The sequence below is a fragment of the Anguilla rostrata genome, chromosome 8 (assembly GCF_018555375.3).
Source record: "Anguilla rostrata isolate EN2019 chromosome 8, ASM1855537v3, whole genome shotgun sequence".
In the NCBI taxonomy this organism is placed as follows: domain Eukaryota; kingdom Metazoa; phylum Chordata; class Actinopteri; order Anguilliformes; family Anguillidae; genus Anguilla; species Anguilla rostrata.
Window position 1 is genome coordinate 53598002 of NC_057940.1, and position 22829 is coordinate 53620830.

Below are 22829 nucleotides of genomic sequence, written 5' to 3' on the forward strand. Positions count from 1 at the left end.
CAAGTTTTGTTTAAATTCACCTCACCTGACATTGTGGGTTTTGTTTCATCATACCATCATGAGACAATGTCTGCCTCCCTTCCCTGGTCCTGTCACACTGTCTCTAGGCTGCATTTGCACTGCTGGGTGTTTTCCAGATCCTCCTCTGGGTTTCGCTTTAATTCTGCTCTCCTGTTTGTGTCCATGTTGTTTTTCTCCTTGCTGTGACTCAAAATATAAGTGGAAGTGTTTTTGACAAAATATGCCCCTAGAGCCTCTTATCAAAGAATATGTGAGGATGTGAGTGTTAATAATGTATTCTTTAAAAGTCAGTTGGTTAACAAACAGGAGATTATGACCAATTAGAACACGTTTCTTAAGACCAGTATAAAAATACATCCAATCGTGCTTAGACTATAAAGGTTAAGAGGCTCAGGAAGATGCCCTTTTTGGGGCTGTAGATGATCTGAGAAACACAGGTGAGAACATGGCTTTGTCCGATTTCTCTTCATTTATATGCAATTCTTCACCAGATTGTCTGCTTCACAATGTCAGTGAAGATAACATCAAGACAAGCAGATCTACCTTCAGTTTGTAATTTGCATACATTTGTAGCTGGGTGGTTTTTGAAGAAGTTTATCTCCTTACGACTGAACCGACATGCAGTACACCGGTTTCCAAGAGACTACATTTTTACAAGAACACTTCAATTTTCTATGTCAAAATAAATGAATATTTCTCTTTTTCAGGTGCTGAGACAGTCCCTCTTGTGCACATGCAAGCGTGTTTCATGGTTGGCAAAGATTCAATGATTGTTTTTTTTTTCTTTGCTTACAAGAGAACTGGTACCTGAGAACTCAACAATGGCACAATATGACACAAGGTAAGAAGAGCTAACTGCAGCTTACACTGGGAACAAATGGTTTGCATGCAGCAGTTGGTCACTGTAATATTGGTATTTTGCACTGTCGCCTCATGGCAAAAAGGTCCTGGGTTTGAATCCGGAGTGGGCCTTCTGTATGGAGTTTGCATGTTCTCCCCGTGTCCGCGTGGCTTTCCTCCAGGTACTCCGGTTTCAGAATCAGAATCAGAATCAGAATCGAATTTATTGCCAAGTACATTTACACATACGAGGAATTTGCTTTGGTCAACACACCGAGGCAGCCATCTGCGGCGCCAACTTATTAGATGAGAAATGAGAGAACAGGAGGAAGGAGGAGGAAGAAAAACAGTCCTTTCAATGAAACGAGAGGGCACTCGCTTCATTGAAACGAAGAAAAACCTCAGCACATAGCAACATCATAAAAACATTACAAACATTACAAACATTACAACAAAAACTCGAAGACTTGCACATGTGGTAGGGGGTAGGGTGTCGGGGAGGGGAAGTGTCTCAGCACAGACACTGGGGGGAGCGCGCAGCCGCTCAGGCGCAGCGCATCAACCCTCAGCAGACTGCACTGTAACGGGGGAGGGAGGGGGGGTGGGAGCCAAGAAGGCGTTGAGTAGGAGGTGGTGTGTGTGTTATCTTCATGTGCGTGTGTGTGTAAGTCCATGGACTTCATCTCCACCACAGTCTCAACATTGTCTCTGCCGTCTGATACTGATGACGAGGACACGGCCGTTGCCGTGGAGATAACCTCGAAGAGTCCTGATCCAGAGACAAAGTTCCATAGGAGCAGGGAGGTGGGGGTAGGGCCGAGCATCTGGCTGCATAACAATCCAGGAGAGTGGAGAGATATCAGCCTTCCAAGGCCGATGTGGGGGAGCCAATGAGGATAAGGATTGTTTTGGGTTCAGGCAGACTTCTGCATTTTTCGTCTACCTTTAGTCCTGTGGTTCTCTCAGCGTTGTTCCAATCATCCGAATTAGTGGCCCATTTCAGTGAGCCGAACCGACAACTTCTCCAAGTTGGTATCCGTCATGCGAATTTGCGATCCAATCGCATCCAGTTTGCGATTGAGCTCACAAATCGCTTGAGTCTGAGTGTTGACAGCCCTGCCCGTTCCCTCAATGGCGGGCAGCTTCCCAATTAGTGCTGCCAACGCCTTCGGCATTTTGCGATAAATCAGGATGCTGCCAGCTCCAAACAGCAGAAAGCCTGTTATCATAATTCCAATCAAGTAAACGTCTTCAACATCCTCAACGGAAAGGATCGACAGGCACACGACCCTCCACTCGTTCCAGGAGTCCATCGTGTATCCGGCTGCAAACGTTCCGTCAGGGCAAGAGGGCTCTCCCTGACCCGTTCTTCTCGTCAAGAAAATACTATCAATTGCGTTGAGAGACCAGTTGATCAGATCCATGCTTTTAGGTTTCGGAGAGAAATGCAGAGAGAGGCTCCGGATAGTTCAAACAGATGCAGCACAAGACAAGAGAGCAGCAAGCAGGGGCAGATAAGGGCAGGGAGGGAGCAGAGGAAAAAGCGTCCGCCTTCGTTGAGAGCAGGAAGAGTCCAAAGACATGTGGGTAGGCTAATTGGAGACTCTAAATTGGCCAAAGGTATGAGTGTGTAAGTGAAGGGTGAGTGTGTGAGCCCTGCGATAGATTGGCGGCCTGTCCAGGCCTGCCTCTTGCCCAATGTAAGAGGGTCCTGGTGTCATGGTTTTGGGGTGTTTACACCATTTCTTTTCCACCCTGTGTCATTCTTTCGTTTACTATGGCCATTGGGTTTTCTCTGAGCCTTTTCTTCAGTTATTACGGCCTTTTAGGTGTCTTCATTTCCTTGATTGTATTATACCCCTGCAAATATCTTTTTACGATTTGCACCTGGTGGCGTCTATTTAAACCCCTAGTAAACCGAATAGCTTTGCTTTAGTGTCACTTGCGTTACACGAAAGCCGGTAACTTTGTCTGTTTGGTAAGAGGTATAGTGTATTGTTCAGTACTAGATCAGTTCTTCTTCTGCGTCCTTTGTTTTACCCAAAGAGTTACTGCAGAACTGAACTTAGAGGTTATTGGATTGTAGGCTCCAATAGGCTACAAAGCACTACTATCCTTTTTCTTTTCTACAACTCTCTAGTGGTTCTTTTGGCAGTCTGCTGTGTGAGGGCTGTTTCAATTTTTTCAGACTTGTTTTGGTTGTTATTTCACAATAATCCATAAGCCTTAGTTTCTTCACCCTGTACTCGGGTCACTAAAGCTTTTTCTTTGGGATAGTCTCCCCTAGGAGTATTGTTTTTCTTTTTGTTTATTTTTCCCCTGTCCCTTTGTCTCTCACGAGATTTAGTGGTTATTCCGCCCAGGTGGATATCTTAAAGAGTTCCTGCTCAGTCGCGTTTGGTCTCCGAAATTCCCCACTCCCTCACACCTGGAGCCTATCACTCTCACTGACCCTGCCCAGGATAAGTGGGTATAGATAATGGATAGATGGAGTATTGCAGGTGGCAGATTTGTTGCTGATTATATTTTTGTCTCCGTTCTAAATAATTTGTTTGAGGGTGTGTGATGGCACAGATCTATGGAAGTAGTATTTTAATTATGTGTCATAAATTATTTATTGTACTCTGAATTGCTGTCTGTACTTTTTAAACTGGATTCATGAAGAGTATTCACTAAGGCTGAAAATGTATTTATAATAATTATTTCTTCAATTCTAAGATGCTACAGTGTCTATCTCAACATCCTGGACAAAATGTTTGTGTGTGCGTGTGTGTGTGTGTGTGTGTGTGTGTGTGTGTGTGTGTGTGTGTGTGTAGAAATTACAATAAATACCAAAATGAAAGCACATAAGTTGTTCTTTTCTCTTATTATTTTAGTTACTCTAGGACAAGACAAGAAGCTACGTCAAAGTGGTCAGATGTAATTAAGAACAGCAAAGTGATTGTAACAAACCCCATACAAACATACCTGCTGAACACAGTCCAGGAATATCTGAATAATGAAAGAACGGTCAGAAGATACACATTTGGACAAAAGGACCCTCAAAAAAGAAACAGGACAATCCTGATCGTAGGAGAAACAGGAACAGGAAAGTCTTCACTCATCAATATGATGGTCAACTACATGCTGGGGGTAAAGTGGGAAGACAAGATCAGGTTTGAAATCATCCCGGTTGAAGGTGAAAGTGACCAAACTGAATCTCAGACCACTGCGATTACTGCCTATGAGATTTATGGGCTGGAGGAACAGCCTGTTCCTTTTTCCCTCACAGTCATTGATACACCAGGATATGGAGACACAAGAGGTCTGGATAAAGATAAAAACATTGCTCAGAATCTGTACACATTATTGAAATCTGTAAGTGGTGTTCAACAAATAGATGCAGCTTGCCTTGTGGTAAAGGCATCTGAAAATCGCCTCAGTCCCAGCCGGAAGTACATCTATAATGCCATCCTGTCCCTCTTTGGGAAGAACATGGAGGAAAACTTCCTGACTCTCATCACCTTCTCAGACTGGATGCCACCTTCAGAAGCTCTTCATGCAGTTATTAAGTCTGGCGTACCTTTCCGCAAAAACGAAGATGGTGAACCTGTTCACTTCCTGTTCAACAACAAGTTTTCTCTTAAGAATTATAAAAAGAAATATGAAAAATCATTTAAATTGCAGTGGGATAGCGGAATTGAGAGCATGAGGGAGTTCTTCCAGACTTTGGATGGAATGGAAACTCAAAGCTTGAGGATGACTGAAAATGTCTTGAGAGAACGCCGGAGACTGGAAGCTTGTATTCAGAGCTTGGATGAGCAGATCGAGGTAGGGTACATGAAACAGAAGGCACTTGAGGACAAACAGAAAACTCTGGAAAAGCACAAAGAGGACATCAGGAAAAGTAACAACTTTACATATAAATACAATGTAGTCGTCATGAAGAAGGTCAAAGTTAAGAGCAAAGCAACTTGCTGCACCGTGTGTGAGGTAAACTGCCACTATCCAGGATGCTGGTGGGTAACTAACCTACGATGGTGTTCTGTGATGGAGAACAGCAAATGTACCGTCTGTCCTGGAAAATGCAGCTACACGGACCACAAAAAAGGCAATGAAATATATAAGGCAGTAAAAGAAGAAAAAACTGGAACTTATGAGGACCTGAAAAAAGATACTGAAGGCAAAATACTCTCAGCGAAGGAAGTGATGTCCAAACTTCAGCAAGAAGTGAAGGACAGTGAGGCTGAAATGAGCAAACTGATCGAGAAGTCTTATAAGTCCATTCTCCAGCTTAGAGACCTTGCTCTGAAGTTTAATTCAGATTCTACTCTTCAGAGTATTCGCAGCCTGATTGAAATTCTGAAGGAGAACAAAGACATGGAGAAGGTGGAAACACTGCAGAAGATGCTGGAATGTGAGGAGATTAACAGACACGGGGAAGACGTGTGCTAAGTTGCATGCGCTTCTGCCTTTCAGAGTTGTATGGTCAGAATTATATGGTTGAGCAAACAAAGTAAACAAAGGTATATTCAGTCAGGATTATAGCTTCACTTATGTCCACCTCTAGTGGTGGAACCTATTGTCTCCATAGAAACTGCTGAAGAGACACTCCCAGGCTCAGCAGAACAATATATTAGGTGTTTGGAGAAGTAATCACAATTAAATCCAGAAAGCAAGTGTTTGACAAGAAGGAAAATATGACAGTATGCTTGAGTGGTAAAATACTACAACTTGTTTTAGTTTTTTATATTGGATTGGTTTTGAGTTGATTTTTATTTACTAACTGGTGTGTTTTATTATTTAAAAAATTGCATCCATGAATAGCTTTTTTAGAAGTTGATTTAGTGTGTAATGTAGTTTTGGATTTGTGAAATACATGAAGCCCTGTACTCCATTAAATAAAACTGGACAAATAATATCAAGAATCTTGCAAAAACTGTACTTGGGGGGAAGAACTGCTGGGGTAGTTCTTCACTGTTTCCAATCTCGTATACGGTCAGCCTTCATTGCAGGTTAATATAACTTTGTTTACTTTGTTTGAAATCCAGTTCTCCTCTGTTTATTGCTTTTAAGGCCAGTTCAGATCAAAACTATGAGGGCAGATCAGACAAGATTAATTTATACATTATTTAACATCATAGAAAGGGTGTGAAGTTAAATCAATTTACTGTTTCTATAGCAGCCAGTTAATTGGTTGACCGATTCCGTCTCATCTTCCAATTCAGGTCTCAAGATTTGACCTGTAAACTTGTAACATTCAGAGACCTCAAGTGGCCATCAGCACACTTTCTAATAAAAAACTTGGTTGTCCAAGGCAAATGACATTTATTCTGAAAACATCCTGCAACCCTATTGATTTTTGAACTGGTTTGTGCAATGGTCTTTTGTTTTTTAATGTACTATGGAGTGCTTAGTGTTTCCCCAGATCCCATGATCCTGATGTTGCATGGGTAATCAAGAATTGCGCAGGCCCAGATCCCTAGGTGGAGCTGTGTATAGATTAAAGAGAGCCTTTTGACATGAACTGCTTTGGTGGGAGGGGGAAAATATATATGCTCTGCTTTAGCAAGTGATAAAAACCATTGTTTTCTTAATGAATATAGTTATGAATATAACCAATCTTTTACTTAATCCCTTTTTTTGCCATTTACTGTTTAATTTGCTTTCATAGGACTGTACGTGATGTATATTGCTGAAATTGTGCAACATGAGAATACCTTTCTTCATATCTGGACAATGAATAACAGGACCAATGGACCACGGGGAGGTTGATGCAGCCGATGTTCTGGAACCAGAAGAATCAAACTGAAAACAACAGCCAATGAGGAGTATCAAAGTGAATCTAATTGTAAAATGTAGAAGTGGAAACAAGGGGTTTGGGTGCCATCTTGGTCACCATCCTTTTGTATAATCTCACTGATTCCATCCTTTCTGAAGCTCTTCCCATCTTCACTGTAGATGTAACATCCCTCTCATTCTGACTGATGTTCCAGTTAGATCAGGGCTCCTACAAGAAGCACTGAATTTCACTTTGTGCTGAAAATGTCAAATGCACTGCGGTGTAATATTTTGCGTTTTGTGAAACCCGTAAGTTTGTGAAGATCTATGCTTGAAATAAAGGGTTCAGATAAGATTTGTGTGCATTTGCTTTATTTGACTGAGTGCTCATGTGTTCTTTATCCTGAAGCCATTGTGTAATATCCTCCCACATTGATGGTCATGCCATACTGACCAGCGCCTAAAATATTCCTGCTTCCTCAAATATAATAAATAGTTGTTATTTGAACTAATCAGCACCCCAGAATCACATTTTTATCTCTAATAATGTCAAGACATACAATTGTGAACATTAGTTTCCTTTAATAGAAATCCGTTTTAGTTATTTTGTGCTCTGTCTTATGCCAGTTGGTTTGCTGACTTAAAAAAAAGAAAAGAATTTAGCGTTACTTTACTTTGACCTTCTAGGTTTCCTGTACAAAATGGCCAAATAGTCAGAAACTCCAAATCCCAATTCTTTGAAGAACTTCTTTTCCCACTGAAGAAAACACCTTGCTGATAATATACGCAGTAGCCATTCTTCATATGAATGTGTAAACAGGTAAACCACACTCCCTTCGGTGTTTACAATGGCATGCCGAGTACACAAACAGTGACGTTTTCAGATTGAGCCTGGCTGCCAAGTATGAACCCAGCTACTGACTCCTCCCTTTCAACTGATCCATCACCTGTTCCTTCCTCTCATTTGCTGTAGTTTTTTTTTTTTTGGTTGTTTGTTTGTTTTGTTTTTTTTTTTTTTTTCACATAAGACCAAAACTCTTCCTCCAGGAGAAATAAAACCGTAATATTCGGGAAATGACCGTTAGCATATGCTACCTCCTACAAATAAGACCGGAGTCTTGAGTAAAAGAGAAAAAACAGGTCCTTTTTATTTATACCGGTTTCATATGTTATGGAAGGAAATAGGGAAATACTAGCTTTATTTTTTTCTAATTCATTAAAATGTTTTGCGGGCAATAACATACGACATTTAACATTTCCCCCAATTACTGGTAACAGACTACCAAGCTTGCTTGTGCTTTAGCCTACTCGGTTTTCTGACGGCTTAGAGAAGGGAATATATATCTGAATCACACTTCAATAAGGTACACTGCAATTGGCATCAAAAATCACAATGCACACTTCACAGAGCCAAGTAGGAGAAAATAGTTAAAGCCAAACGCATTAGTTAGGCACCGCAACCCAGACGGAGCGTAAAGCAAACCAACAGCATGCAGACAGGCATGCCCCTCAAATTAATGGCAGGCAAAGCACGAAGACAAGCACAGCTGGGTTAGCTGACCAAGCGAGAGCGGGGAGATCGGGTTTGACGTGAAAACAACAAACAGATAAACAAAAAAGAAATGCTCGAGCTAGCTAACCAGCTTTGTGCACTACTTATCAAAATAAGGCCATATAGTATGATCGGAAGCATGCTCACTCGCGGTAGCTGGCTAGCTAGTTTGCAACATACAAACTAACAAAACAGAAGGAAGGAACGGCGGTCTATTCAAGCATCCGCCGACTACTCAACATAAACCTTCAAGCAAAACAAACATACTGCTCAAACAACTACATGCACAGAAAGCATTTACACCTAAAAGATAAACGCTACCAATCAGTGGCGGCTGGTGATAAAAAATTTTTTGGGGGGGGCGCAGTTTTTGGGGGGGACAAACAAACTGAAGCAGCACTTCATAGCTCAGCACAAAAATAAAAAATAAATAAATCTAAAACAACACAACACACTGTAATGTTGCCTAAACACTGGCCAGTACCACTACTTGAACATATTTTGCCCTCCTTAATAATATAAAATATGTAGATAGAGATGACAAAATGCCCATTTCACCTACATCACCTAAAGTTACCAACAGGCAACAGCTCAATTTCTAAATATGGAACTACTAAAGTCATATTAACTGCCACTGTTCTATGAAGTCATAAAAAGAGTAGGAAAATATTAGCTAACTCCAAGGTCATTTATAGAGCCTTCTGCTGGACAAAATGTGAATATGTGAATGCTGAAGTTTAAAGGAGACAACAAAATTCAGCAACCCACGGAATATCCCGGGATTATCGGAGCTCTCACTTTCATCGTGGCCACGCAAAGCCAACTCAAAGGTTCCACAAAATTTCACACAGTCTATTATTCTGGACAGAATGTGTTGATTTTGTTACCTTGTCGTTGTGCCTTCTAATGCCAATCCTGTAGCCTTCATCTAGCTGTTCAGCAATGCTAAACCTGCCAAAAAATGTAGTCTCATACTATTGTCTAGATGGTTGCGGCTACTTTCGTAGGTGACAAAGATGCGAACCCCTTAGAGGGGTCCGGGGGCATGCCCCCTGGGAAGAATTTCTTTTTAAATATCAGATTTAAAATGTGGATTTACAGTTGATTTTAGCATGAGGATATAGGGAAAAACTCACCATATAATAAATGTAATCTTACTGCTACAAAAGTAATGTAAGGGGGACATCAGTTTTTATAATGGCGTGGCAAGGTGTGTTCTATTACACACATTATTTAACTGACTGGTACGGACTAGTTTAACTTAAGGCACAGTGGTGACTGCTGAGCTGAAAATCGAGGAGGCAGAAAACTTCCCCTGATTGATTGAATGTCAAGACTAATATTTTCCTTGATTAACAATTCTGCCCATGATCTGAATTGTCACGATTTTCTGGGAAATGGACCCAAATGCAGAGAGTAAAAAAACTCAGGCGTCAAAAAGGGAAATGCACATAAAGACTTTAATTTCAACAGGAGCAAAGGCAGAAAACCAAAAGGAGGCCACACAGGGCAACTCTCGAAAAAACACAAAGAAATCCTTCAAAAAACAGAAAACAGAATAAAATCCAAAAATCCCCCCCCCCCCCCCCAAAAAAAAAAAACACAGAACGGAACTAGGGCAGGGCAGAACTCAGGAAGGCAGAAAACAGGCAGGAACGCAGGCAGGAACACACAGGTGAAACTCACAGACAGAAACACAGTCAGAAACACAAACAGAAATGCAGGCACAAACACAAACACAAACAAAAACACTCACAAGGAACCAGCACCCAAGTCAGGGAAACAAAGAACTTAAATAGACAGGGCAAATTATCAGACACAGGTGAACTCAAAGAACTATCAATCCAAAGAGGGAAGGGATAACAAGACATGAACAAAAACAATTGAACAGTTGAATAATTGAAAACAATAAAACAATTAAATAGAGGGGAAACCAATGAGGGAGAACGAGCTGAAACACAAAACTGAAGTGCCACTATCTGGCAGCCAAAAAAGGAAAAACAAAAACAGAAACACAGAACCATGACATGAATAATTCAATTGTAGATAAACACAGTTTCCTTCATCACACCATGTTCTGAAGATAAAATAAATTCAAAATAAATTATAAACTCAAAAATACCCTCTATCCTGTGCTCGTTCAAATGACAAAATCTGCGTAAGATATTCCAGATCTTTGCCATGATGAACATTTTCGGAGTGTGTACGTTTATCCAGTTTTTAATACACTAATGTTGATTGAAATGTGCACAATTTTGCAATGCAAATAGAATGTTTTTTCGTCTAAACTAATTTAGGAGAACTGTCTCTCCAGTTATACGGGACGTTTATTGCTAATGTGTGAGCTAACCATGGCTAGCCTACCTAGCTCTGGCAAGCTGGTACAGATTTTAGTTTTGTTTCATCAATGACTATCTCAGAAAAAAGTGGGGGGGGGGGGGGTGGAGTCATGTTTCTGTGAAAGTGCGGGTGCGACGTGCCTGGCAATGTGATCAACTCGTTAGTTCAGTTAATCAAAGACCTAGGAATTCTAACTGTTCACCATGTTTTCAAAAATATTTTAGCCAAAGACCTGGAGCTGCCATCTAATATGGATTCGTGAAATATACATATAACGTGTGTCACGTTAAAAACTGCATGGGGAAAATATAAGTCAGTGAGATGGTAGCCTATTTCTAGGACAGTAGTGGACAAGTAGAGCTGTAGCCTGCCTGGGCTTCTACTCTATTTAGCTCAACCATATGAATGAGCCATGCTACATTTTTTGATGAGCTCATGAATCACATAACTGGGACTGAAAACAACAGAAAGCCTCAAGAAATATTAAACCTGGAAACCAAAAATCACAGGCAAAGGCAGAGTAAGAAGTCTCCAACAACGCCGAACCAGCCACAGCCGCACCAGCAGCTATGCAGGAAAGGGCTCCCTCTTTAGGCCTGACGGTGAAGCTACACTATACGCGGCTATAGAGCGCGCTCTTCTGCTTTCCATGTAGATGTTGTAGGGCCAAAATTATTTCAGAGCAAACAGTTACACTTATTTACCAAGGACTTCTCGTTGTCCATAATGTGAAACAGGCAATAGCAACAGTAGACGACAGCTACCAAAATAAACTGTCAAAGGTGTATTCAGTCAGGATTGTAACTTTACCTCTAGTGGCAGAACCTGTCCATTTCTCCACAGAAACTATTGAAAAGACTCTTAGGCTCAACATAACGACGTGACTGGAATTTTTTATTTTTGAATTGTCTTGAAGTGGATCTTTATTTACTAGCTGGTATGTTTTATCATTTGAACAAATATCCACGAATAGAAGTTTGTATTTAGTGTGTAGTGTAGTTTTATATTTCTGAAACGCATGTAATGTGAAGTAAGAATCTAGTGAGAACTGTAGTTGGGAGTGAGAACGTCCGGGGAAGTATTTTACTGTTCCAGTATCTCTTGTACTGTCAGCCTTCATTGCAGGTAGATATAACTTTTTTAAACTGTGTTTGAAATGCAGTTCTCCTGTTTACTGCTTTAAGGTCGATTCAGATCAAAACTATGAGTGCAGATCAGACAGGATGAATTTATAAAAAATCAGAGAGAGTCGGCAGTTAAAATTAAATTACTGCTTCCATAACAAGCAGTTTGTTGGTTGACTGAATTTATCTCATCTTTAAACTTGGGACTGAAGATCTGACATACTGAATCCATGGAAACCTTGTGAACCTCAGAAAACTGGGTGGTATAAGACAAATGGCATTCTGCACACATTATAAAACAGAATTGCACAGGCCCAGATTATTCAGAGTATTGTGTATGTGTATAGGTAAAAACGAGCCTTTAGACTTTAACTGCTCTGGTGGGAGGGGGAAATCATCTTTAGCTAGTGACAAAGACCATTATTTGTTCAATGAATAAAGTTATGAATATGACAATTTACTTTTTTTCCCCCTGCTATTTACTGTTTGAATCTGTTTTATATGAACTGTCTAGTTATATGTTATATGTATATGTATACATATGAAGTTATATGTAGTGCAGAACTTGTTTAACATGTGTATACCTTTCTATTTATCTGCACCACAAATAACAACAGCACAAAAGGACCATGCTTGCATTCATGGGATTACATCTGCAATTGAAAGATGTGTTCTGATTCTGACTGATGTTCCAGTTAGTTTGGGGCTCCTACAAGAAGCACTGAACTTCACCATCTGCTGTAACTACTAAATTCACTGTGGGGTAATGTTTCGTGTTCTGTGAAGCCCATTCAGTTGTGAAGATATTTGCATGAAATAAGAGGTTCAGATTAGATTTGTGTGCGTTTGCTTTATTTGTACTGATGTGTTCTTTATCTTGAAGCCATTTCATTGTTTCATTGTCTCCCACATTAATGGTCACGCCATACTAACCTTGTGTCTTAAATATCCAACCTGCTTCCTCAAATATAATAAATTGCTGTAATGTGAACTAATCAGCATCGCATTGATCTTCCTTATTTTTTCTTCTTTTTTTGTCGATATTTGCAAGGGGAAAACTGTTAATCAACAATACACAACTCACACATCCTGTAACCACACTCCTCCTGCACAGTCCTTATAAAATGGAGAAAAAACACTAAATATATAACTAAGGACACCGCGATTTATTATGATTTCCAAGCCAGAACTGTTGATCCAGCAGCATACAAGCACGTTTTTTACGAATTAGAACAAAGAATGAAGGAAAGAAATCAATATATTAAATGTTACATTATTCGCTATAACATGACATTAAAAAAGCAAAGTTGCAAATATATTTTATAATGCCAAAAAGCTTCAAAGTATTGCAGTTTATGCGGATATCACCAAGCTTATAAATGGCTTCACAGAAAGAAAGGTTTCTTCAGAATTGAGTGAAAAATTAAAAACATAAATTTTCAAACAATATATCTGTGCATAAAGTCATAAATTCACCTCTCCTGAGGTTAAGGAATTTCAGGGGGATGCTTGTGCTTACAGGCAAGTCCAGAGAGACTAGTAACATTGCAGTCTTCGGCCTTGATCGTATGGCACTTCCCGTTAGAAAACCCTGGTGCTCCTAAAATAGTCACATTTGCTTGTATGTTCTCTCATCACAAGCATGGCACAAGCAAGGGCGTTACGCGCCATACCACTTAAGAAAGCAGGGCAAACACATGGAAACTGTGCTTATATATCTGTTATAATTGATATTTATAAAGAACAAAATGACCCTGATGGTGGCTTGTGATCATCGGCAAACTCTTCAACATTGGTCTGGTTGGCTGTTAAGGAGTGGCCCTTCACCAGTTCAGGTGTTGGCTAATTTATTGTATTTAATTGTTAATTGATTTAATTTGTTAAATAATTTGTAATTTAAACCCAGGTGCAACTGATTGGCTCAGCCTATTTAAGAGACTGTCAGTAGAGGCAAGGAGAGGGAAGGTGAGCCACTACTATCATTTGTACTGCTGGTGCTTTTAAAATAAATAATTAGTATTTTTCAAGTCTTATTTTCTCAGTTGTTTTTAAGCTTTTTTAAATTGGCAAAAACAGTGTCCCCAAGCTTCGAGGTTCAACACTCTGCCCTGGGGACCTCTTACTAAGACAAACCAAAGAGCCCATCTGACAGTGACAGTCCTATTTACCTGTACCTATTTACCTGTAAAAAAAAGCAAAACATTATTTTAAGTCTTAAGTCTTATTTTAAGCTCAGCCCAGGTGCTTAAAGGTGTGCTGGGAGCACACACCGAGAGCAAAGCTGTGATTTTCATTTCGTTGTATTCTGGAATTGTGTTTGAGGAGAAAAGAAAAAGCAAGTAATCCTCTACTGGGGTGTTGGAGTAGCTGGAGCCGGCTGGGAAGGTGGGCCAGATACGGACGGCGCACAGGAAAGTGGTTGCTCTGTTTTACTTTATTTTGTCTTTGTTATTTTAGCTTGTTTTAGTTTATTGTTTTTGCCTGGGACCCGCGAGGGGGAAGGGTGAAGGTGTCCGTTTATTTTATTTTGTGTTTGTGTGGGTGCACTTTATCTCTCTCCATACAACAACCAACGGTGTTCTGTGGGACTGCCCCCTCCCAGGGGTGTCACACTGTCGAGTGTCAGTTTGGTTTTTTTTAAGAAGTCTAAATAGCAGAAAATCAATGTGGCAGATATTAGATATTATTGGTTCAAAATGAGGTGGTTTGGTGGATGTACGTCAAATGGCATGGCTGTAATAATCTTTTCAATGTTGCAATTTTGCAGGTGTAGAGTTCCAGTTGCATGCATGTCATGCATAATACATTGGCAGCTGTACCGTACATGCCTGCCAAATTTCATGAGTTTTTGAGCATGGGAAAGGGGTGACAATGTAGGGAGAAGCATAAGAAAAAATACAAGAAGAAGAAGAATAATCATAGCAAAAACAATAGGGGTCCTACGCACGCTTGGTGCTTGGCCCTCTAAATATAGCTGCAAGCAGCAATTTCGGGGGCCAAGCACAAAGGGAGAACTAAAAGGATAACTGATAACATGAAACCATAGAACACGTTTATATTACTGGGAAATAATAACAAAAGTTGGCTAGTATTTTTGTGGCAGGGGCAGGACACTCTTGGTGCTCAATGTTTAATAAAGCAACAGTATCTCTCTCTAATGCCACAATCCAGTCTCAAAAGGATAACAAGAATATCAGAAACCAACTTCATATTACTGGTAAATAGTAACAACATCAATATTTCCATGTATTTCTCTACATGTTCAATATATTTATATTATATATTTAGTGTTTTTTCTTCATTTTATAAGGACTGTGCAGGAGGAGTGTGCTTTCAGGATGCGTGAGTTTGCAAATATAAATGGAAATATAAATGGTAAAAGAACAAAGATCCATGCTGTGCTGATTAGCACAAAAAAACAAGAATTTATTACATTTATATTATAGTTCTATAATTTGCCAGTGGTAAAAACACAAGCTTTTAGATGTCAGTATATAGCTAGTGGCTGTAAAGTTGGCTACAAGACAACAGATAAACTTCATTATTTTAATTCAAGCCTTGCCCTAATTCATTAAAGCACTCATAAAACATTAAACTTTTAATACATCGGCCTCCACAAACGTGCAGGTTTCACAGGACGCAAAACATCACACCACAGTGAATTTTGCCGTTTCAGCAGATAGTGAAGTTCAGTGCTTCTTGTAGGAGCCCTGATCTAACTGGAACATCAGTCAGAATGAGAGGGATGTTACATCTACAGTGAAGATGGGAAGAGCTGTATAAAGGATGGAATCAGTGAGATTTTACCAAAGGAGGGTGACCAAGATGGAACCCAAAACCCTTGTTTCCACTTCTACATTTTACAATTAGATTCACTTTGATACTCCGCTAACTTATTTCACATGGACATGCAAGTTGTTTAAACATTGTCCATTAGTTGGGTTGTCAAATGTTATCCAGATAGAAAGGTATTCACATATCGCACAAGTTCAGCAATACACAACACTTAGAAAATCAAACAGTAAATAGCTGAGAAACAAAGGCATTAAAGTAAATGATTGCTTGTATTCTTAACTATTTTCATTGAGCAAATAATAGTCTTTGTCAATAGCTAAAGCATACATACAGTGAGCTCCATAATGTTTGGGACAAAGACAATTTTTCTTGATTTGGCTTTGTACTCCACAATTTTATATTTACACTCAAACAATGCAAAAGTGGTTAAAGCATAGTTTTCAACTTTTATTAAAGGGTATTTTAGTACATGTTGGTATCACCATGCAGAAATAACATTACTTTTTATAAATGACCCCCCCACCCCCCAACCCTGCTCCGTATTTCAAGGAACCATAACGTTCGGAACAAAATTAATGGTTTCATCAGGTTTCTAATTAGTCAGGTGTCTTCAATTGCTTTGTTACACTGTTAAATTCTCACCCTAATAAAGAAACACTTTTCTGACAGATCAGAAACGGCCAGGAGGCAGGCGTGGATGTGTCAGGTACTACTGTCTGCAGAAAACTTAACGCATAGAACTACAGAGGCTTCACTGAACACGCGTGCTCTCCGTGTGTGTTAATCTCCTCACACAGTCTTCTTCAGCATCATCTGCAGCTTTTCCGCCTTCTCCGTGTCTTCGTTCTCCCTCAGCATTTCAATCAGCCTGAGAACGCTCTGAGGAGTAGAACCTGAATCAAACTTCAGAGCAAGCTGTTCAAGCTCGAGAACGGACCGGTAACACCTCTCCATCAGCTCTTTTTTAAGTCTTTTCTGGTCCTCATATGCTCTTATTCTTTCTTCGTATTGTGGCTCGTCTTCTTTTTCTTGGTGACCCTCGGAGCTGCTGGTTTCGGGAAAGTCTACATGTTGATTGTCCACTGATCTTCTAATTGCCCTGTATATTAAACACGGGATGGGGAATATCCAGGAAACCCATGAAATGAAGAGGTTTGCCCCAGACTCAGTGCTGGAAGTTGCATGTTGCTCAGCTGCGCATGTATTCTGATAGGTGTTACTTATCATGTCCTCTTTGTGCTCTTCCAGTCTTTTCTGCAGCTCCTCAAGTGCCTTGTGCTTCTCCTTCTCCTTCTCCTCTTTAATCTGACTCGCCAAGTTCCGGATATCCTCTTCCAGGCGACAACGTTTCCTAAAGACTTTTTTGGTCATATTCAAGCTTTGCGGTTCCAATTTATCTAAAGCCTGAAAAAACTTTCTGAAGTGCTCTGCTCCATTATCCCATGCTGTTTTATATGTTTCTTCGTATTTCTTAGCAAACTTCTGAGGAGGAAGGTTGTTGAACAGGAAGTGAACAGGGTCATTATTTTCATCTTTGAGGAAAGGTGCACCAGACACAGAAACTAGCTTAAGAGCTGGAGGTGGCATCCAGTCTGAGAAGGTGATGAGAATCATGAAGTTTTTCTCCATGTTCTTCCCAAAGACAGACAGAATGGCATCAAAGATGTATTTCTGGCTGGGACTTAGGCGCTGTTGAGATGCCTTCACCACGAGGCAAACTGCATCTATTTCACTTAAAGATTCCAATAATGTGTACAGATTCTGAGCAATGTTTTTATCTTTATCCAGACCTCTTGTGTCTCCATATCCTGGCGTATCAATGACTGTGAGGGAAAAAGGAACAGACAGTTCCTCCAGCCCAAAAATCTCATAGGCAGTAATCACAGTGGCTTGAGATTCAATTTGATGCCTTTTGCTTTCATCTGGAATGATTTCAAACCTGATCTTGTCTTCCCACTTTACACCCAGAATGTAGTTGACCATCATATTGATGAGCGCAGACTTCCCTGTTCCTGTTTCTCCCACCATCATGATTGTCCTGTTCCTTATTTGGGGGTCCTTTTTTCCAAACGTGTATCTCCTGACCACTCCCTCTTCATTCAGAGATTCCTGGACTTTCAGCAGGTATGTTTGTTTGGGTTCTGTTGCAATCTGTACACTGTTCTTAATTACATCTGACCACTTGGATGTAACTTCTTCTCTTGTTGTAGAGTAACTAAAAGATTAAGAGAAATAAAACAACTATTTTTTTTATTTTGTTCTTTATAACAATTACCCCCCCCCCCCGACACACACACACACACACACACGACATTGAGACAGATACAGTATAATATTATAGTTGAAGAGAAAATTATTTTAAAAATTTGTCAGCCTTAGTCAATAGTCCTCATGATTCATGAATAGATGGGCAGATAGTTACTCAGTTTACACAGAGTACAATTAGTATATCATTTGATGCACATAATTAAAACACTCCTTTGCCATAGATTTGCACCAACATTCCCACAAACAAATAATTCAGACCAGAGTCAAAAATTCAATCTGTGCAACAAATCTGCAATACTCCAAAATATCAACTGTACAAAAATGTCCAGTGGGCTTTATGTTGAGTACATATCTAGGCACCTATGAAAGGATACGGGTGAATCCAGCAATTTGTAAAGAACACCTTAGGCTGTGTTCGAAACCACATACTATCCGTACTTATCATCCTAACTGTGACGTAAAATTAGAATTTAGTGCACTGCATACTGACTAACTCACACTGCATAGTACATCCGTTTTGTGTACATAAAAAGTTTCTGGATGTGTACTATGGCTGCGTTGCAAACCCCAAGCTACCTGTACTTAGCATACTTACTGGTTAGTAAAATAAGTATATAGCGTGTTCTCACTGCATAGCATGTTCCATTTGAGTAGGCGAGAAGTGCCAGATGTATACTGGATTAGCAAGCATTTTGGAGTATGCAATCCCTCTTACTCAATGTTCAAGAGACCCATAATACATTGTGGCTGAAAGTCCATCATCTGGGCAACCAGTCATATGCTGTGATTTAAGGAAGTCTTTCTGAAGAAACAACTATGGCAGCAGCTGCCCCATAATTCTTTTTTTTTTTTTTTTGTATTATGTAAAAAAAAATTGCCTATTTTTTTGTTCGAGGCTGTGATCGGGCGGATTCACCTTTCTCAGATCTGTAAAATTGATTATGTTGTAGATCGATACCATGGGACCAAGAATTACCAGCCTCAGTGAAGCTCATAAACTTCAGTGGTTACTTGAGGTATTGCAGTTTATTAATGGTAATTACTTCAGGCACTTGATTAATTTAGCTCCCTCATTTTAGCCTGACTACGTATTTAATAGAAATATATTTTTGTGTGTTTTTTTTCCCCCCGTTTTGAAGAACCACTCACACAAACACACACACACCAACAAACTCAACAATACAATGTAGGCTTAAGCTCTAGAGAAGACTGAATTAAAGAATAAAGTCCATTCGAATGGTGCATATAATTGATGTTGGTGTGAATATCATAATAAACCTCCTGTTCGGAGGTTTTGTATTATTCTATTGTGTATACTCTGTTCTCATTGGACAATCTGTAGAGTTTGCTACCGGTCAATAAACATCACCTAAAAAGAACCTATCAACTTTTGAATATCTAAAAGCTACTGTACAACAATATTACGTTTACCACCTCTACAGTATGTGTACTGTAGAAACTGCAGTCACATATTACCTTGTGTGAGATTGTGCCATCGCTGAGTTTTGAGTTACCAGTCCTCTTTTAAGAAAGAAAACAATGACAGAATTTTTGGAAACTCGTGAAAACTCAATCGGGAACTGGCATGAATGTGCATGAGAGGAACCGTCCCTGCGCCTGAAAGAGAGTAAAAAAAAAAAGTAATTTAATTTGACAAGCTAAACCCCACTAATGTACATTGAAATCAGATGTTAGCTTCCATTGCTCATGTTGCAGGTCCCTCACACACACACCCTCTGCCTCTCCTGCGTAAGGAAGCAAGGTGAGGAAACAAGGAACACTGAAGTGTTCTGATGTACAAATGTAGTCTCTCAGAAACCTGTGTACTAAACGTGGATTCAGTCCTAGGGAGATAAACTTCTACAAAAACCACCCAGCTACAAATGTATGCAAATTACAAACTGAAGGTAAATTTGCTTGTTTTGATGTTATCTTCACTGACATTGTGAAGCAGACAATCTGGTGAAGAAGAATTGCAAATAAATGAAGAGAAATCGGACAAAGCCATGTTCTCACCTGTGTTTCTCAGATCATCTACAGCCCCAAAAAGGGCATCTTCCTGAGCCTCTTAACCTTCATAGACTAAGCACGATTGGATGTCTTTTTATACTGGTCTTAAGAAATGTGTTCTAATTGGCCATAATCTCCTATGTTTTTTAACCAATTGACTATCATTTTAAAGAATAAATTAATAACACTCACATCCTCACATGTTCTTTGGATAAGAGGCTTTAGGGGCATGATCATATTTTGTCAAAAACACTTACACTTTTATTTTGAGTCACAGCAAGGAGAAAAACAACATGGATACAAACAAGAGAGCAAAATAAAAGCAGGACCCAGAGGAGGAGCTGGAAAATACCCAGCAGTGAAAATGCAGCCTAGAGACAGTTTGACAGGACCAGGGAAGGGAAGCAGACATTGTCTCATGATGGTACAATGAAACACAAACAACAACGCCAGCTTGAGGTGAATTTAAAGAAACTGCAACTGGGTTACAAAACTTGCACTTTTTATTTTCTTGTAAGTAATGAGTCCAGGGTACTTGTGGTTCTATTTTAACTTTGCCTAAAGCTTAATTTCAATAGATACAATAGAACATGATGGACATGGACAGATAACAAATTTGTTATGTTTAATCCTCAAACAAAACAATTTCAAGCCCTCATTTACATATACAAACCAATATCATTACAGCTATCTAGGTACAATACTGCTTTTTATATTCCTTCACATTTCAAAACAATGATTTTATCAGTTACAGACTGAGCAGAGCCACACAGGCAACAGGCAATCATTAAAATGGAGGGGGGGGGGGGGGGGATTCTAAAAGATACCAGGACATGCACTCAAATAGGCATATGAGAAGAAAAACAAAAATACCTCAACTCTCAAAAAAAAAAAAAAAAAGAAGAGAGTAACCGTTGTTCATATTGCAGGTCCCCCACACACACCCTCTGCCTCTCCTGCGTAAGGAAGTGAGGAAACAAAGAACACTGAAGTGTTCTGATGTACAGTACAAATGTAGTCTCTTGGAAACCCGTGTACTAAACGCAGGTTCAGTCCTCAGGAGATAAACTCCTTCAAAATACCATCCAGCTACAAATATATGCAAATGACAAACTCCCAAGTGAGTATAAATAAGCTTGTTTTGAAGTTAACTTCACTGACATTGTGAAGCAAACGATCGGTAATACTGATCCAAAGATCCAAACAGCCTAAAACTCCAGAATGCATCAAGAATGCAGAGAAACCACACAAAGCTGCTCTCTCACCTGTGTTTGCCGGATCGTCTTCAGACCCAGGTGGTGTGTCTTGCTGTGACTCTTAACTCATATAGCCTGAGCAGGGTGGGATGTCCTTCTGCCTCGGGGTAAAGAAATGTGTTCTAATTGGCCATAATCGCATATGCTGATGATTTTTTAACCAATTGCTTACCATTTTAAAGAATAAATTAATAACCCCCTGCATTCTTTCTTTCCCATTGGAGAAGAGGCAGAAGGGGAATGATCATATTTATTCTGTCAGAAACACTTTCATTTTCATTTTTCGCAGCTAGCTAGAGGAAAAACATGAACCCACAAGAGCAAAAAAGCAAGAGCCATCAAAAGAATTGCATCGTGGCAGAGTGCACTGCACAGTGAATAAGTATTATGCCAGCTGTGCCTGATGTTTAAAAATTCAGTTTTCTGCTTTTTGTAACTGATTTACATGGTACAACAGGACAGTTTCCTTTAGTTCATGGTTCTTGTTGTTCTATTTTAGCTTTGCCTTCAGATTAAATTTAATGGGATTCAGTAACTTCATGGAAACAGACAGATAATACTTAAATATTTATGTTTAGTGCACAAACAAAAAACCTCATGCCATATGGTCCTCTTGATACAAACCAATATCATTACAGCAGGTGTAGGTTTGTAGGTTCAATATTTTGTAATATGCATCACTTTTCAAAACTATGATTTTATCTGTTATAAAATGAGCAGAGCCAATTAAGAATTCACTGGGTGGTTGGGGGTGGCTGTTGATTTTAACAGACATGTTTTCCAGTTATACAGGGAGATTAGGAGAAAGCTAAACACACACATCCACTCTCAAATTAAATAATGAAGAGAGCACCCCCTTTTCATTTCTGTTTAACTGAAATCTCTTTTCGGTGTTTGTTTGGTGTGAACTCCCCTTTGGGCACGTCGCTGGACGAGCATTAGGCCGAGAGATCGGAGGCAGGTGTTTCTCCAGTGACACGTTTCCCCAGCTTCAGCTCCTTGGGGAGGGCTCTACCTGCTGGAGGTCAGTGGTACGGCACCCAGGAGAGGCCCTACGGAAGCACTACGGAAAATTACACCCGCACCCAATACGACCACGTTCCCGAAATGTTTGTTTTGTTTTGCACTTTTTACACCAGCACTGTAAACCAGGTCCTCGGTGTGAGACCAAACCAAACCAAACCAAGACCAAACCAAAACTTTGACTGCTGCTATACCAGATCTTGAAATATCAACTATCATAGCGAACTTGCTTGTTGTCTTCACAAGGACAATGACACTATCAAATCACGCTATTACTTTTCACTACAAGTTAATTTAGTGATCTTGTGTATTAGAATCTTGCCCAGATGTTCTCACCAATGAAGAGATTAATTCAAATGCTCATGCTCTAATTTAATGCTCATCCATCAAAGTATCCTGTGTTCCCATGTTCTATTTTAGACCACCTGTCACAATAAACACCGCCATTATAAAACGAAAGACAGGTCAGCAGAGTTTCATGGCAGTAGAAAACCGGTGTCTATTGAGACTCTGGGAACCTAAGTGACTTCTTGCAGTGTATTCTCATAGTTTGTGTATTTAAGATACACAATAGTTATAAATGCTGAGCCTTATTTCTAATAGAAAAGAAAAAAATGTTGACCTGATACACTGAGTCAGGAAAGTGAACATGGAAGGAACTTCAGATGATACAAAAAAATTTTGTTTTAATGTATAAAGCTTTATATGGTTGGCTGCAGAAAATCTTAAAGAGTTACGTATTCTTTACTCTCCTCCAAGATTAATTTGTTCACAGTGTGATTGCTATTTGAAAATTCCAAGTATATCTAAAATTTTAATGGGCAGCAGAACCTTACAGAC

General features: G+C 39.7%; 2 protein-coding genes across 4 annotated transcripts in view; one reads left to right on the forward strand and one right to left on the reverse strand.

Annotated features, from left to right (window-relative positions):
* Positions 1 to 725: 725 nt before the first annotated feature.
* LOC135262062 (uncharacterized) overlaps positions 726 to 22829 on the forward strand; it is a 51732-nt gene continuing 29628 nt past the window's right edge. For 2 of the 3 annotated variants that reach the window (XR_010332092.1, XM_064348869.1), the window contains exon 1: positions 732 to 862. Coding sequence is in view for 1 of the 3 variants with exons in the window: in XM_064348869.1 (XP_064204939.1) it covers positions 843 to 862 (20 nt within the window). In the remaining 2 variants the exon portion in view is untranslated. Of the gene's footprint in view, positions 863 to 3737; positions 6196 to 22829 lie in introns of those variants that run through there. The other variant, XR_010332091.1, reaches the window with a different exon arrangement.
* LOC135262056 (uncharacterized) lies at positions 15030 to 21219 on the reverse strand. The gene is made up of 3 exons (XM_064348847.1): positions 20976 to 21219; positions 19177 to 19317; positions 15030 to 17647 (listed from the first exon to the last, which is right to left on the reverse strand). The coding sequence occupies exons 2-3, from the start codon at positions 19194 to 19196 to the stop codon at positions 16222 to 16224; spliced, it is 1446 nt and encodes a 481-aa protein (XP_064204917.1). The 5' UTR covers positions 19197 to 19317; positions 20976 to 21219; the 3' UTR covers positions 15030 to 16221.

Excerpts from the sequence above, each read along its gene's own strand:
- LOC135262056 (XM_064348847.1), bottom strand. The coding sequence starts at position 19,196 with ATGGCACAATCTCACACAAG. Across the intron at positions 17,648-19,176 it reads ATGGCACAATCTCACACAAG|TTACTCTACAACAAGAGAAG; the intron begins GTAATATGTGAC and ends TTAATCTTTTAG.